Below are 16,876 nucleotides of genomic sequence, written 5' to 3' on the forward strand. Positions count from 1 at the left end.
AGTTGGATTCCCTGCAGGCATGTAAATATAAAATCATTTAATCCTATTCTTTAGAGACATTGGAAGGATGACAAATAATGTCATACCTTCAGCCTCTGGGAAGGAGTGTTTAAGTATTTGCATTTGGCTCTTGCAGCTGTGATTGGAGCTAGTCCACATCGGCCCTTCTCTGACACTGCATTCAGGTCTTCATGCAAGTTAGTGGCAGCCTATATATGACAGAATAAAATAAAATTTAAAAATACATAAATAAAGCCGCCAACCTATTACATATGGATATATATTATACCCCCATATCGCCTCAATCCTATTTCCAAATCAGTATATACTCATCAGAGAGGAAAATGTCTCCTAGCCTCTTCCTGTGTTTGGTAAATCCTGCTCTGCCAGCAGGAGCAAAAAAGTCAGCAGTGATGCAGTGGGCAGGACCCCTTCACCATGCCTGGGGTGACTGGCATGCGAGGATTGCCTGGCTAAATGATACACAGGATCACACTCAAATAACACCTGGAATTGGCAAAGCACTCAGACATAGAGATGGTCGAGAGAAACTTATATGTGGCACTCAAATTATTTTGTTAATGGTGCCATCTCCTGGTAGCAATTTGCTAAGCTAATCCTTGCCTCCATAAATTTCTTACACTTTCTATTTTAATACCATAGCTCTGAAGAGAGGTAAACAAAGTAACTTAGATAGTTTTGTCTGCTAATGTCTGTTTTCTTATTTCATAAGGAATATTCAAAAAGGAAACAAGTTTTTATTAAACAACAGTGTGTTTTGGAATAGAACTTTCAGGATATAGACCCAGTGCTTTTGGAAAAGATTTTTTTTTTTTCTCAAGTTGCTTTCATTTATTTCTTCTCTAAGTATCAAACAATATAAAATCAAGTTAGATGATGCTGACAGAAAGCAATGAGTCTGTATACCAATGCAGGTCCTAAGCCACCACATTTTGGGGAAGCAATAGTGCAATTCAGAGAGGGTTAAGAATATTTGACAAACAAAGGAACACTGGAAGAGGCTGATGGCATGCCTAAGTGAGTAAAAAATATGACTTGAGATTTTGAGTGGGACTAGTAATGTTTGAATGCTGTGTCCAGAGCCTTTCAAGGGCTCGTTTTTCAGATCTAAGGAATAAAATATGGTTGAACTCAGAAATACTAAGAAATCACAGTGGAATAAGTGAAATATACAAATAATGGATCTGATTCCATGATACTACACTGGGGAAATCTGTTTTACTGAACTTAGTAACTTCTTTCACTGGTACAGAAGGGTTAGTACAGCTGTGTTGCGGCAAATATACTGCAAATTTGTTTTCTCTAGTTCTTTTCTGTTCTACCAGACTAGGCTGTTACTGGGGAAAAAAGATGCTTAACTGAGATGTATCTCAGTGCTTCTAACAGAAAGAATATGTAACAGGAGTGATGGCAGTTTAATCTTCACATGAATTTTGTAAAGATATATAAAGTTTGCAAAGGGCTTATATACTATAAAGTTCAGAACCACAGAGTAGGTAATTTGTGACATAGTGCCTGTAAACTGGAAGATTTCTTGGTGAAGGTGAATTTGGTTTTTACTGTCCTTAGATTTGATACACAACTTTCTGTAGAATGGCAGGTCAGCTACCATTGCAGAAACATAGCCTCCTGAATGTGTGGGTAACCTCCACTTACAAGCAGGGATGAATATGTGTTCTGTGAAAGGACTTCACTGTTTCCATTTCAATGAATGATTCCATTTCTAGGTAATATTTGTTTTTCTTCACATTTGTATGCTCAGAAGGCAGAACTCAGCTTACTCTATCCTGTACTTGAACAGTGTTATCATGCTCCTAAGTTTAATCAGCCAAAACCTCTGTCTTTTTGACTGGAGGAAAGCAGTCTCATATTTAAATTTGCCACCTATTTGCCCATGTTTTTCCATGCTTCCATCCTGTTGCCATCCTCTCAATGTTCCAAGCTAAAGAGAAGAAGGAGATGTAAAGGTAATCCAGTACCAAACTGACCACTTCCAGCCTGTGACTAGTTTCCCCTGACAAGGTAAATTCTCTCCAGCAGAAAGGCTTTGCTGGAAGTAGGTCTTATTCAATAAATTCCTAAAGGAACACAACCATGGCGAGTTTTGAGACCTGTCCCATGAGAATAATGCTGGAATATATTCCAAAAGAAGAGACTATTTCTATTACCATGTGAGGCCTAATGTGCAGACAAGCTGAAGTGGCAGTAAAAGAAGTAGGGAAAATGTTACCACAGGTAGGTAGAGTGTGCATTACAGCAAAACAATTTGCAAGGGAATGGAGAAGTGAACTGCACATCTACTGAGAAAGGTCAAATTACGTAAGTGGCAAAATTTTTATTTGGGGAACTCTAATGATAGACAGATGTGAGCTACACATTAAAATACTTGATACAGCTGGGTATCTAGTTCTGCAAAAATAGCTGAAGACTTCAAAACATACTTAGGGAGACATTACAATCAGAATGGTAAATAACAAAGTAAACTGTCAACATTTTCAATATGTATTAGATGCCAGATACTGGAGAGTTTGAAAGCAAAAAGAGATGTGGGACTGAACAGGAAGAGTATCAAGAAGTAAAAAGTGTAAGCAGGTAAAAGAACTCTAAGAGCAATAATCAGCTCCCATCTACTAGCAGGTCGTTGAATATTCTACCTCTCTTTTTATATTCCCAAGTGTATTTCATTACGGTTTAGCTGTGTTTTTTTAACTTGCCTTTCCAAATATGCTTCTTTATTTAAAAAAAAAAAAAAAAATGATCTAGAGAGAAAAATATTGTGTTTGCCTTCTCTGGATGGAATTAAACCAGAATAATTTTTACTCATGAACACATTTTTTTATTTGCCCAACTTTTCTAAGTAACTTTTAGAACCTTATTTATATTCAAATTGTTTAAAGATTTTTTTTTAATGCAAGCTAAGCTTTTTATGGCTTCATAGCCACTCTTCACCCAACATTAATTATGAATTAAACTGCTAATTATTTCAATTAATGTATCTTACTATTGTCTTGTGGATTCATGCTTTGGAGCTGAAAGTGGGACATTCAGCCATCTTCCTATGCAGCATTATTTTCTAATTTAGTCGGAAGTGGCTGCCTCTAAGTTACTTTGGCAGCACTGCTCCATGACCTCTGCTGACTAGAAGCTGCCAGAAGCGCTATATCCATTTCTAGCTGCTGGCGTCTGCTTCCATATTTAAAAAGAACTTACAGCCTTTTTATGCAAATGAAAGGCAAGGGCGAACCTTATTGTTCTGATACACAGAGTAATCAGCAGCAGCGCAAACTCCCAAACATTCTGACATCAGACACGAGGAGGCTTAGTACCTACCTTAACGTGAATTACTGCGTTTTCACATTAAAAATATCCCTGTGGGCTGGCATTTACACCCTTCCTCTGCGCCCCAGGCTTTGGGAGGAGGGCTCCGAGCGGGGCTGCGGTCGGTGCCGGGGCTGGCCAGGAGGTGGCGAGGCCGGCCCGGGCTGCGGGGCTGGCGCGGAGCGCGGCGGGGCTGCGAGCGCCCGGCGCCCCGGGAGCATCCCCGCCCCGCCGCCCCGCCCCGAGCAGCTCCCTGCCGAGTGTCGCCCTGCTAAAGCCAAAGTCTGCGGTGGGCTGGGAATAAGAAGTTGTTGGTACCTATCTAGTAAAAAAAAAAAAAAAAAAAAATTCAAAAAACCCCACACCTCAAAAACCCCAAAGTCTGAAAATTTATTGGTAATGGAGTAAAATCACACAGCCTCTTATTTGACAATTATCATGCAAATCAGACAACATAAGCTAACATGGATGGCTCAGAAAATTGGCAATTCCCTGGCCTTTTTGTCTTTGATCACTGGTTTGAGTTCAATTTAGAATTGTGATACTACCCACTTGGCTCAAAGGAGATTGCTTTGGTGGTTTCAGGCAAATGCATGGTTGTTTGCATCATAAAATGATGACAGCTACTTGGCAAAGTGATTTGAAAGAGGAGGCTAAGTCTTTGTCTGAACAGTGAAGTTGGGCTACTTATGAGAATTTACTTCAAGTGATAATATTGTCTGGATCTAGTCATACTTGTATATCTGTTTTTGTATGAGTAGGGATTTAACCACTATAGTTATAAGATACTTTTGTGCTCATATAAATATGTCTACTTCAGAAGCTGTGCCAATATAATTTTACTGGTAAAAGCCCCAGCTTAGCCAACAAAAGACTACAAATATTGAGAGAGGATTATTGAGAGTAATAAATTAATTTCATCACCCTTAAGGCTATGAATACATGAATAAGTCTGTTCAAAACAAATTAGACAGGGAATATGTGAATCAAGATTTAAATATGTGTGATAGGAGAGTTATTAAGCATGCAGAATATTGCAGCATTTATAATACTAGTCCTGCATCCTCTGCAGTACCTTGCCTACACTCTGTTGTGTCCTTCCCAGAGTCATGGAGTTACTGTCTTCATATGCTGTCTGCTATAAGAGTGGAAAAGCTGGAAGACAGTCTCCTTCCTTCGATCCAAAAGCTGCCTGAGCCTCCTCAAAGCAAAAGCGTGTAGCAGATCTACAGTAAATGTGGGAACAGTGGGTCTGTGAGAGGAAACACTGCAAGGGCTTGAGCAAGGGCAAAGCCCAGGGGCTTTTAAAGGAAGGGCAGGGAGTGTCCCCTGCCCCAGGAACTGGGAGTCACAAGATGCTTCCAGGGACAAACAAGGTCAGTTTTGTCTGGAGGGCTGGGAAACAAGACACAGAAGAAATTGTATTTCTAGTATTGTCACTGACACCTCTGTGCTCTTGATCAAAAAAGTAAGTTATGTCATGCAACCAGGCTTCTTTTTCGTATAGCACTGTGAAGGATTTTACTGCTGTCACTAATCATTGACAGACATGTCTCTTTGTGTGTGCATTCTTTACTACCTCGAGCTCCATATTTTGCACAGAGACAGGATATGCAGAGGTGAAGTTTAATCTAACATACTATGAAACTATATTCTACTTTGTCACAGTACTTTGTTAGCAATGTGATGAGAGATTTGTGCTAAAGAAGGCTGGAAATCCATGGATCTGCCATGACTAACTAGTGCCTGTAATTAGGACTTCAAGGGTTGTGCCTTCATTCGGCAGTCAGCCTACAGACACTGTGAGCTCTGAGGAAACTGTGGTTGTAGTTACAGGGAGTCTGTGTACTTATGAGTACTTCAAATGTGTGACAAGCAGATTTTTTGTAAATGTATTATAGTTCACATTTTCTGGAGGCAGTATACCCTTTGCTTCCCACAGAACCCCTCATCTAAGGGTCTTTGGATGCATCTAAGTTAACTGGAAATGTGAGAATATATCACTTTGTATGCCTGCCTTTTATTGGCTTTGGGTTCAAGGTTACTGCTCTCTGTGCCCTAGTCATTCATTTACCTTGTCAGTTCACCATCTACAAATGTAGTTAAATATAGAAACATAACGAGGAGCTGCCTGAGAATATTGTACATTCCTGCATATTTTTGAATATTGCATTTTCCAAGTGTCAGTAATCCATAAGAAGACTAATATACGTCAAGATAATATCTGTCTGTGTAGGTACTCTTGGTACTGAGACTGACATTTTATTAATGTGAGCTTGTTTAGAGCAAGCCAGCTCATGCAAGCAAACCTATGTTACCACAGCTGTGAAGCTCAAACAGTTGTATTCTTTTTCACAGGCAAGGGGCTAATAGTCATAAATTTTTAGAATATGTGAAAACCTTGTGCATCTCAATTGTTGCAAAAAGGGGAACAGGTATACTGGATACCTAGCAGTTTTGCTTTGTGCTCTTCCCAATTTCTATGTATGCATTCAGCTTCCTAATCCTAAAACTGCCTCTGAATTTCCAGAAACGCAGTAATCTTGAAAGCAACAGGCTGTGGAATTTTTCCTTCATGTTTTACTGAGCTCTGAGAAGGGGTATTTGAGCTTTAAATAAATACTTTCCAATGATGCTTTGTTTGTTTAGTAGGAACTCTTCCAACTTTAATGTTAGTGTATATACATATACATACATCTACAGCTTTTAGCCAAGAGAAGCTGTTTTCAGACCACAATGAATATGAAAAGGCCATTGTCAGAGTAAAAGCAGTTGATCTTGAACTGGCCCATTTTCCAGATGGAACTTTGATGTGCAAAACTTACCATTAGGATAAAGGGGAAGTCAAGTTTAATCCAGGAATATTTAAAGTGCTCCTTATTTAGATCTCCTTATTTCCCTAAGAAAAAAATACAGTCATTATATTTTGCTAGTAGGTCTCATTTTGCCTATTAGAGGTTTTTCAGTCTGGAGCTGTGAGCCAAATGCCTACTCTTACTTTTCACCACTTAGTGCCATGCATATTCTTGATTGTACTTCCACTTGGCAGATGACAGAGTAAAGCCTGTGGATACATACATTTTACATGAACATGGGCTTTTAAAATCACCTTAATTATTGTTTTTCTTAAGAATCCTATTCATAACATGTAGTGGTCATCTGTGGTGAGCATAGAGATACAGTGCCATGCGCAAAAGTGGCAAGCTTAGAAACCTGACCAGTGCCTAATTAGTCTCTGAAGACCTTAAATCCCATTTCAGAAGAAATCAGGAAGCCTGAAACACCTAGAAATCCTCAGGGATTCATGCTTGCAAGCATAATTCACTTTTGAGTAAGACAGTTAAGCACTCTGACCTGTGACTTCTGGCAAACTCAGCTACAGCAGCAGAATGCACTCACCCTCCTTCCTGCCCCTTTTCCAGATGCCAGAGCTGGCAGAACAAAGCATCACAGCTCTAATTCACAACTGGACAAATTAACTTAAACATTAAGATAAAAACTGTGCTTAGATTCTTCTGAGAGTCAGCCAGAAGAGTTGAAATATTCTATTTTTGCTCTGTTATAAGGCCAGTAACAAACAGCTGGAGGCTGAGACATTAACATCTTAAACTGCTGCAGCTGTTTACTTGGTAAACGTGAGCCAGGTCCCTCAAGTCAATTTTTATTTTTTTTAAGAATATGTCAGTTAAGTTTCCATGTATTAAATTCAGTGACCTTACTGCTCAAATAACTCATGTTTTTATATGCCTAAGTCAACAGGGGAACCATAACATCTTAGTTGCTTTCCACAGGGTAGTTATTAGGACTCTCTGAAAAAACAGTCCCCGTTAAAAGTGTCAGAGGCCATTACCAATAAGTCACTATTAATTTTGGAAGTTATACAGAAAATTATTTAAGTTATAATTGGCAAATGTATCATAAATTTATATTGAAAAATAGTTTTCCTTGATAGAAATACTTGAACAGGATCTGCCAATTTTTGTCAAACTTTGGCAGCACACACATGCTTACAGATTTCGGCACTTGCCTTAAAGGCACATTTTCATCATGCCTGTTTTCCTTGTAGCTCCCCTGGTTGGCACCCTGCCTGGCAGACTTCTACAGTAAGGCCTCAGGTTCTCCAGACTCACAGAAGAGATAGGTTCCCTTAGTTTAGGGACTTGGTGTTTGGATGCCCATGCAAAACATTTTATTTCATGGAACCTTTCAAAAGAGTAAGTTTTCAGTCTGAAATGGAAGTAGACTTACATTAAATTCTTATATGAGAACAGCTGATGTTAAAGTTTGTGTATGTTCTTAGTAAGGCAGCAAAATAGGTTACACTTCTTATGTGTGCTCCCTGTTCTTCACCAAAATAAAGCAATGATCCATCAAGAAGCACAAATATGAGCTCACCCGGTAGACTCCAATTTCAGCATTGACTCACTCCAGTTGCTAGAAACAAGGTAAACAAAAAGCAAAGTGAAATTGAATCCCACTCACATGTCAAATTTGTCACCACTGGAAAGTGCTTGATCTATCAAGAGAGTTCCTCTGGTTTACACTTGATTTGGTTGAGTTCTTTCCCATGGTATATATGTGGGAAACCCCATGAATATGAGATTTTAGTAGATGCCACAGGTCTGGTGAGGCAGAAGGTGACCAGTGTGGTATGTGTCTGACTTCCTTTGTTTAATACCTTATGACCTATTTTTCTAGGGGGAAAAAGACCTAACTAGTTTCCCTGTGAAAGTGGAAAGTTTAGCTAAGTCCAGGATGCCAATATTTTGGTACACCTAGCTGAATAGTACTGAACTATTAGAATTACTACTGAATAGAGCTGAATCCATTATTACCCAAGTCTGATATTTTTCCCAGTCTTATGGACTGAAGTAGTATATGGGGGTTAACCTGCCTAGCAATTAATTCTTAAAATTTGCCTAGTCGTTTTTTTTTCCTTCTCCTTTCTCCCTTATTTGAAAGGATGCCAAGTATCTGTATCAGCTTGTTAGCATTTTCCCTATCACATCTATTACTTCATCGTTCAGGTGTGCAGAAGAGGTGTTGGTTTATCCAATAATGTAAAACAAATAAACTCCCCCTAAAAAAGACTGTTATTAAGACAAAAACAATATAGCTATTGCCTTGACATGAGAACAGGATTTGCTATTTTCTAACCCCTGGAGAGGTGAGACTCTAGGAAGGCTTTTCAGGAGTGAGGTGTAGAAGGGCAAGAGGAGGGAGGATGAAAAACACATAAAGTAGAATATCCAACTGGTTTTGAAGAGAGCCTGCTAAAATGAGAATGAGGAGGTCTAATACATATCTGAGACAATGGGAGAAAAAGGCATACTGATGGGAATTCTTTAATCCTATGATGTGAAGATTGGATGGATGGATGGATGGATGGATGGATGGATGGATGGATGGATGGATGGATGGATGGATGGAGACATGTGGCTGAGCAGCTGCATTAGACTTGAGCTGCACAAACTGCACAAATGCATGCTTTTGCTCATCTTGTTTTAATTGAAGTGGACAAGACACTGGATAAACTATTTCTGAGCTACCAAGGATTGTAGAAGTGAAAATGGTAACTTGACGTAAATCAGAAATTCTGACTTCCAAGTATGCATTGGATGCTTCTATGTACTCCACAGCTAAGTTTTGACATAAATATGTCAAAATATTTGACATAAACATATCTTCAGATGTATGATTACCAGTACACATGTGGTTGATATGCATAGGATATGGTGTAGCAGAAAAGGAAATACCATCAACAGATCCTCAGGTCAACACTTAAATGCAGCATAACCACTGTTGGTTTTGCTTCTATGATCAATGTGCAGGGGTGTGTTAGCCTAATGGAAAATGGTAAAGGCCATGGAAATATTACCACAGAGTACCTTACCATTCCTTTTTCCTGAGTATGAAAAACAAAGGAAAATGATACAGGGCAACACAACCCCAGATTTGCTTCAGTACACTTTGATGCTGATGTGTCTGGAAGAGCAAGTTTCCATTTAGGTTACAAGTTAGGAATCAGTGAATTCATCTGGCTGAAATGCAAACAGTTCAAATTTCACAGTGTAATATTTTTGAACAGCAGCAGGGAAATTTTTAATGTATTATATTGGCTAATGGCAGATTATTTTTTTGAGAAGCAATGAATATTAGCACAAGTTTCTTAAAGTGATGCATCTGAACAAAGTCTTTATGACTCTGGTAATTCTCCTAATTTCCTTTTAGAAAAGTTAGTTTATTTAACTTGACCCCTGGAGTCCTCCTAGCATGGAATTTCTATAATCTTTCTATATCCATGAGTCAACCAGTGCACCTGTAAGTTGACTTTTAAATATACTCAAGCACATACACTTTTACTGACAGAAAATTTGATAATCAGCCTATTTTCATACATGTTTACTGTATATACATGTTTATTTATGTTTCACTTTACAATTTGCAATTGATGATTAAGCTTAAGGCTGAAAGAAAAATAAACAATGGCCAATGATTAGCCAAATTTTAGTCTTGTAGGAACATCCTGACTGGAAGTATAGAAATGGCAGAAAATATAGCATGTCAGAATAGCTGCCACATTTGACCTTGCCCAACAAGAGCTGCTTCAGAACATGTCAAAAGGCCATGATTATGAGAGACCTTAAGTGGAAAAGGGTTTTGGTTTTTTTGGAAGGGGGAGTAGGGAAAGAAAGTGGGGAGGAAGGAGAAGAGATTTATAAATAATTTTTCATAATACTTTTTAATTTTCTAGAAATTTTTTGTTTGTTTGTTTGAATAGAGGTGCCTTTTCTACTATCTATCTGTCACACTAACTATCCAGCAGAGGTGCAAAATAGAGAGGAAAAAATTCTTCTGGCTTTAGTGATGTTATGTATCTGGCAAAAATTTTCTCAGGACAAAGCTCTTCTTCAATGAAAGAATGGATTTATCTACTGAAAAGCTCATGACTCTAACATAAAAGCAATATTTGAGCAGTGGAGCTTTACCTCATGTGGCTCTTATTAAATTAATATCAATATATTATATTAATAATTATATAATAATTATATATATATCTTAAATCAGCTCTTTGCATGCTTCTGCCTCTCATCCAATGTATCTTTACATTTTTAACTTCAGTCTTCAATACCTGTATATTAACTGTTTTTTTTCCAAGATAGACCAGGTGTAAATTTCAGCTTTTCAGTGAGTTACTCTGTCACATGTTTTTATAGTGCAGCCTGAACGTCTCTCACTTTCAAAACTAAATGGCTTAGCATTGGTAGTCTAATAATTGTTAGAAACAACAATCAGTATCTTTAAAGTTTTCAGGGAAGCAGAGATCTGCAATATATTGTCAGTTCAGTGGAACTCAGTGGAAAAGCAGAAGCAACACAATTCTCAAAAGACTAAAATGCCTTTAATGCATTCTCAACTTCCCCACTACCTTAGCATGTTTCAAAACTGACCGAACGAAATCACTCTGCATAGATTCTTATAAAATATGTGTGATAGGTACAGAGGTTATCCAGCTGCATTTTCCCACCTAACTCCACACTGTCTTCTTAACAATGGATCAATTTATTCTATGTACTTCTGATGCCACTCCAGGACTGCTTCAAACAGAAAGTTCAACCAATGAACTTATTTTAACAAGACTTTTATTGAAAACATACACAAAGTCAACATGTTATTTAGCTGCTGAATGTACATATTAGAGAATATTCATAATAGAGAATAATATTTTAAGAAAAGGGGAAATACAACTGACATGCTGCAGTTTATATTTTACTAAGGCATTTAGGCTTAAGAGGAAGTTATACTGTGTGCATGTGTATCTATATACACAAACACACAAATACACACACACAGGTTATCTGATTTGAAACTGTACAATTCTATGCAAATCATTATTTTTTGCCTTTTTTATTTTTAGAACACTAAATAAAGCTTTTATCCAAATGGTAGAAGTTGTTCACAGAACAGCAGTTATAATCTACTCTTCAAGAGTTTGCTTACAATTACAATACTAACGATGCACAAAAAACCCCCGAGATCTTCACGGGAAAGTTCTCTCTTACCAAAATGAGGCTCAAGTAAGAAAAACACTAGTTTGCAAAGGCACCGTGGAGACAGGTTTTAATACATTAAATACAACATGAATCATTCACAATAACAAGTTTAGTGTTTCTGGGAACTTTTGTAAATACAACACAGTTGGTCACACAAAAATGTTTCTGTTGATTTGTCTTGGCAACTCAGATATATCAACAGTGTAACAGCATAACAGCTTTGTTCCCATCTGACAGAAAATAATGGCAGTTCTGCAAGGCAAACGTTAAACCTGACCGTATGTATTTATTAATTCCACAGTGTTTTGACAGATTATAGGGGGATGCAACTTAAAGGATGCTGACACGCTCACTGAGGGCTTTCATTTCTGTTTCTTCTAGCTTGGTGTTTTCGTTATGGTTAGCACTTGGACTGATAAGGTGTGCTGGATACTGCAATCCATGTTCCTCGGAATACTGTTCCCACCGGGAGTCATCACTTTCATGGGTGATGTAACGTTCCCCCATTTTACATTCTAGTTCCCTTAAATCTAGCCAGGTTTGGTAGTCCTGAAAAAGAGTAAGAGTATTACCTTTAGATTTGCTCTAGAATGGAAAAATCTTATAAATGTGAAATCTGCCTAAATATATAAATTTCATCACTAGAGGATTTTCGATAAATTAATTTTAATAGATTGTCAAAAGTATAGTATTGAGTTGTTAGAGGTTGTTTTGCAAAATGTACGGATATTTGTAGATTGCCATAATATCTAACTGAGGTATGGTGGTAAAGCAATTCCTCACTCTAGCTGCAAGATGAATAAGGAAGAAGAAACATGTTTAAATCATACATGTACATTCTAGTGATCTGTATCAGTCAAGACAGTTGAGTTTGCATCTCAGAATAATGATGCAGACCACAAAATCAGCTGGGGCTAGAAAAAACTCCTTTTCCAAAACTGGGCAATTACTGGTTTGCTCAAAGAAACGTACACATCTAAACATCAAGGTAGTTTGGAGCTCTGTTGACTGTTGACAGTCAAATATAAGGCTGGAAGTTAGTTTGAGTCTCATGCTGTTTAGACCATCATGCACTGCAGCCTCTCATCTGTCCAAAGTACACAAGTTTAACAATTTTCTTATTCCCACCCAAAGCATGCATGAAGCTATAGTAATAGAGCCAATCCTAGCCTCATGCAGACTAATCACTCCTCATGATCCTGTGTCCAATTTTCTTCTTTCTCCTTCATCTTGTCTCAGCCTAAGGCACAATCCTAACCACACAGCCACAGCACCAGAAAGCCCAAACAGAGTAAATGCATAAAGCTTTCATCTTCAGTATCTCATATACTTTGGCCCATTTCTTAAGAGTCATCCTCTCAGAGAACACCACTAAGTCTCACTGCCCTGTAAGGAAAAATAACCAGTTATCTTACCCTAGCTTGAAAGATAGGACTCTTCTAGACAGAGAATCATCCCATCCCTGGTGCTAGAGCTGCTGCTGAACTGTCTTGCCTTAGTTCACCTCCACTCACTACTACACAAGCAATAAAAGTGGATATAGAGGAAAAGGACCCTGCCCTGTCACGTGAGACAGCCACAGCCTCCTTGCTGCAGACCTTAGCCCAGACACTTCTGGTCCCCAAAGACTCAAGCAAATGCATTCTGCAATGGTTGCCAGGGAGAAGAGCAGTCTTGGATGAAAAAAATAGTGAGGGACAGGAAATCTGAGAGGAAGAATGCAAGCTCCAGGTAAATGTTCCTGAGAAAGGTAGGGTGCAGCGTGGGTGATTACAGCCCTTTTCCTCTTATACCAGGAGGTCACCATCTACCAAAGTAGGACTCGGTTTTCTGCTTTGATAAAGATTCCTTTGGGATTGAGGATTATGCATCTGGTCTACACCATGCTTATGCCATGAGATTACTCTCCTAGATGCAAACCAAGCTCACTTGGGAGATCCAACAGGCAGATGCATCTGTCTGGCCTCAGCCTGTCCTCATGTCCAGGGAGGGACCCAATGCCCTGGCCTGGGCTGTCTCCAGGCTTCTCTGCTCCTTGGCTGGGGATGCTGGGACAGGCCCTGGCTCCTCCCTGCTCTGTCTTAGGCCTTAAACTTGCAGTGATTTGGCTGCTGCCAGGATTTAAAAAAAATTACCATATCATATGGTGAGCACAAGACAGAGACTGCTAGCATCTTAAACATTCCTTACATCTCGGTTTTTAGTTGAAGTATTCAGCTGAATGTGGTTAATGTATTTTCCTGACAAGCACACAGCTTCACTAGTTTTTGTGATGACTGTGAAGTGAAAGCCTGTTGAATAATTTTACTAAGAAGTGAATCAGAGTAAACCCTAGGCAATGAAGTAATGTAAGTCAAATGACTACAAGGAGGTTTTTTATATATGTAATTTTCTCAGTAGACAAATATGATGAAGTATTTTTGCAATGTCTTTTGACATGACATGTCTTTTGACATGAATGAGAGTTTTATTATTAGAATCTAAGACTTCAGAAATTAATGAGAAATCATAGGTGAATAGGTGAACGAGCACGAGGTCCTAAGGATCTAAAAACGTCTTCAGGTTTGTAGATTTTCTTAGATTCTACTGTGCTTAAAGATGATTTGTTATATGTTTAGAGTCCAAATGCAAAAGAAAAAACATGGAATTTGTAAAAATACCTGTAACCATGGGTGGCTTAATGTTTTGTCCACACTGTAGCGCTTTCTCATTTTCACTTGCAACAAATTATTTATGAGATCAATAGCTGAAAAGAAATAATATTGGAAAATGTTAGTTCAAATGTATTTGTTTCAGCTAGGACATGCAAACAGAGAGCTACATAGACATCGTAGCTGTAAGAAAGAGGCCAGTTATCCCTTCTTACTCCAGCTTTTTACAAGTTGCAGTCAATGCTGATGTACCTGAAGGTACCCATGCAACCCTTCCTAATGGGATTACAGCTGTTTTACTGAACAGTTGCCTGAAAATAATTCTCACTCAGGTCCTGCTCAAGAGAAAAACAATTCATGTAAGTGAGGTCTACATTCAGCTAACCAGGAGGCCCACCAAGGCACAGCTGAAATGCAAGGAGCAGGTTTATTCCATTACCACAGACATGGGGACACGGCTCTGCTGGGCTCAGCTCATCCTGGCAGAAGGGGCACTGCCTGCCCCCATGGATCAAAGCGCTGTGTGCAACCACAACTCATCTCAAGGCTCTGCTCCTGCGATCTCTCTCCCAGCATGAGGCTCAAGCCTGTCTGTGAGAGTGAGTTATCTCTACATGGGAGTTCTACTTCTCAAAACAGGCAGAGGATGAGCAACACTGGGCATAACAAATGGAGTTTGCCCACACCGACATTTTTAACAGCAAGGTGAAAGTTGACTTTGAGTGAAAATACTCATTGCCAAATCTTCCAGCTTTAACATTTTCCTCCCAAGAACAGCATTCTTCAGGCACCACAGTAAACAATATACATGTACATATTTTTCTGAGACTTTCAGTGTAATTTTTAGCTGATAGCAGAACCTTCCCAGTACCCAAGTGAAGAAATCAGGTTCTGTAAGTCACCAAGTCTTGCAATACTATTCTTTTGAACTGAGCATTGCTTTTACTTGCTAGTCAACAGCTGGCAGTTTTAAAAAAGTGAAAGGGCTTCTTTTACAAATTTCATGATTTCATGGTTTTGGAGTCAATGATCCACTGAAGTTCATAGAATCACAGAATGGTTTAGATTGGAATGGTCCTTAACCAACTCTCCTACCATGGGCAGGGACACCTTCTAGTAGACTAGATTGCTCAAAGCCCTGTCCAAATTGATCTTGAACACTTCCACAGAAGGGGCAACCACAACTTCTCTGAGCAACTTGTCCCACTGTATGACCACCATCACAATCAAGAATTTCTTCCTAATACCCAACCCCTTCCTAATAACCAACCTGAACCCACCCTCTTCCAGTTTAAAGCAATTACCCCACGTCCTATCACTACATGCCTTTGTAAAAGGTCTCTCTTCAGCTCTCTTGTAGCCTCCTTTAGACAGTTCAAGGTGCTATATGGTCTCCCTGGAAACTTCTTTGCTTCAAGCTGAATAAACCCAACCCTTTCACACTGTAGATATTGTGCTGTGGTGCCTGAAGGGATGAGGTCCATGAGCCAATGACCAGTGCATGGAACTGCAATGAGCGACCCGTTTGGAAAAATCTGTAGAATGAGACTGATGAGCTTTGAATGCTATTACAGAAAAACATTAAAAAATAGTAAAAAAAAAAAAAATAAAAAAAAAATGAAGCTATCATGAAAGGTTAAATCCTATTAGGTGGTGCTAAATGTTCAGCATGTGGAAAGTTACTGTCTTTCCAGAATAACTGACTAGCCACAAGGAATGATAATATTCCTACAAATTTTCCATTTTGTCACATACCTTGGCATGTCCAAAATATGCTGGTTTACATCCTAATTTCTGTGTTTATATCATGGTGACAGGGAAAGATGGTCTTGAAAGTAACACAGACACACAGCATCACTGAGGGGCACTGGGTCTGAAACACGTCAGATGGATATTGTTGCCAGCTGGGTATTAAGGGAGCTGAATAATCATCTTGTCTGTTTTTAGAGCATGAGATGGGACGGAATTCTTTAAAGCGATTACCTCTGAGGTTGTATTCTGTACAACAATATGGTAAAGCTTTTCTGTTTTAACAGAGACTTCCTCTCTGCAGGCTCAATTTGCCATCTAGGGCTTTATGTATGTCTCTGCCATGGGGCAGAGAAAATGAAAACAATGCCCAGGAAAATGGGGACGCACACAGCAGTCTTGGATTGACAGACAAACCTATTCTTAGTGATAGGAGACTATCACTAAAGCAGCCCTGACTTCCTGGTGATGAATACTGTCTTGGAAATCAAAGCACTCATGTGAATGATAGAAAATAAATCTCAGGACTTTTGACAAAGAAAGTATTGCCAGAGGCTCCAAACCATTCTTTTCCTGGAACAGATGGTCCTAATTTTACTTTTCCGTTGCGGACAAACAGATTCTTATCTACTGTCTCTTTTAGCATCAAGTACAGTTAATGCTAAGTTCTCTAACTCATTTTTATTTTGTTCCCTCTCAAAATGCTGGTCAACTGTATGTGGGATAAGAAATTCAGTAGATATCCAGTAGGACCATTACTGACATCAGTCTTAAAACTCATTTGTTTTCCAAAATAGTGGGGTTAATCTTCCTCCTCTTTATTGGTAAGAGACATTCCCAAGTTCCAGGCTATGGGGAAGAGATTGGAAAGTCAGTCACACATGATTGTTTTGATATCACGGATCAAAAAGTAGTGACCATTGTTTTTATCTGATATTTCAAAGAGGAAAACATAGTCCCTTACCCACTGCAGTATATCTGGGTGTCAGCAAACTTCAGCATCTTCTGCAACACTGTCAACTTACCCTTAAATTCACCAAACTTACAGTAAGACTTTAGTCTGTGTTTTGATACATAAGCTAG

At 38.8% G+C, this 16,876-nt stretch overlaps 1 protein-coding gene across 2 annotated transcripts in view; it reads right to left on the reverse strand.

Annotated features, from left to right (window-relative positions):
• Positions 1 to 10,966: 10,966 nt before the first annotated feature.
• The window catches only part of PRKD1 (protein kinase D1), a 117,730-nt gene continuing 111,820 nt past the window's right edge, over positions 10,967 to 16,876 (reverse strand). For both annotated transcript variants that reach the window (XM_058851354.1, XM_058851344.1), the window contains 2 exons: positions 14,054 to 14,139; positions 10,967 to 11,942 (listed from right to left, as the gene is read on the reverse strand). In XM_058851354.1, the coding sequence (XP_058707337.1) occupies positions 11,724 to 11,942; positions 14,054 to 14,139 (305 nt within the window). In that variant the 3' untranslated portion in view covers positions 10,967 to 11,723. The remainder of the gene's footprint in view (positions 11,943 to 14,053; positions 14,140 to 16,876) is intronic.

The sequence above is a fragment of the Poecile atricapillus genome, chromosome 1, assembly GCF_030490865.1.
Source record: "Poecile atricapillus isolate bPoeAtr1 chromosome 1, bPoeAtr1.hap1, whole genome shotgun sequence".
Lineage (NCBI taxonomy): Eukaryota > Metazoa > Chordata > Aves > Passeriformes > Paridae > Poecile > Poecile atricapillus.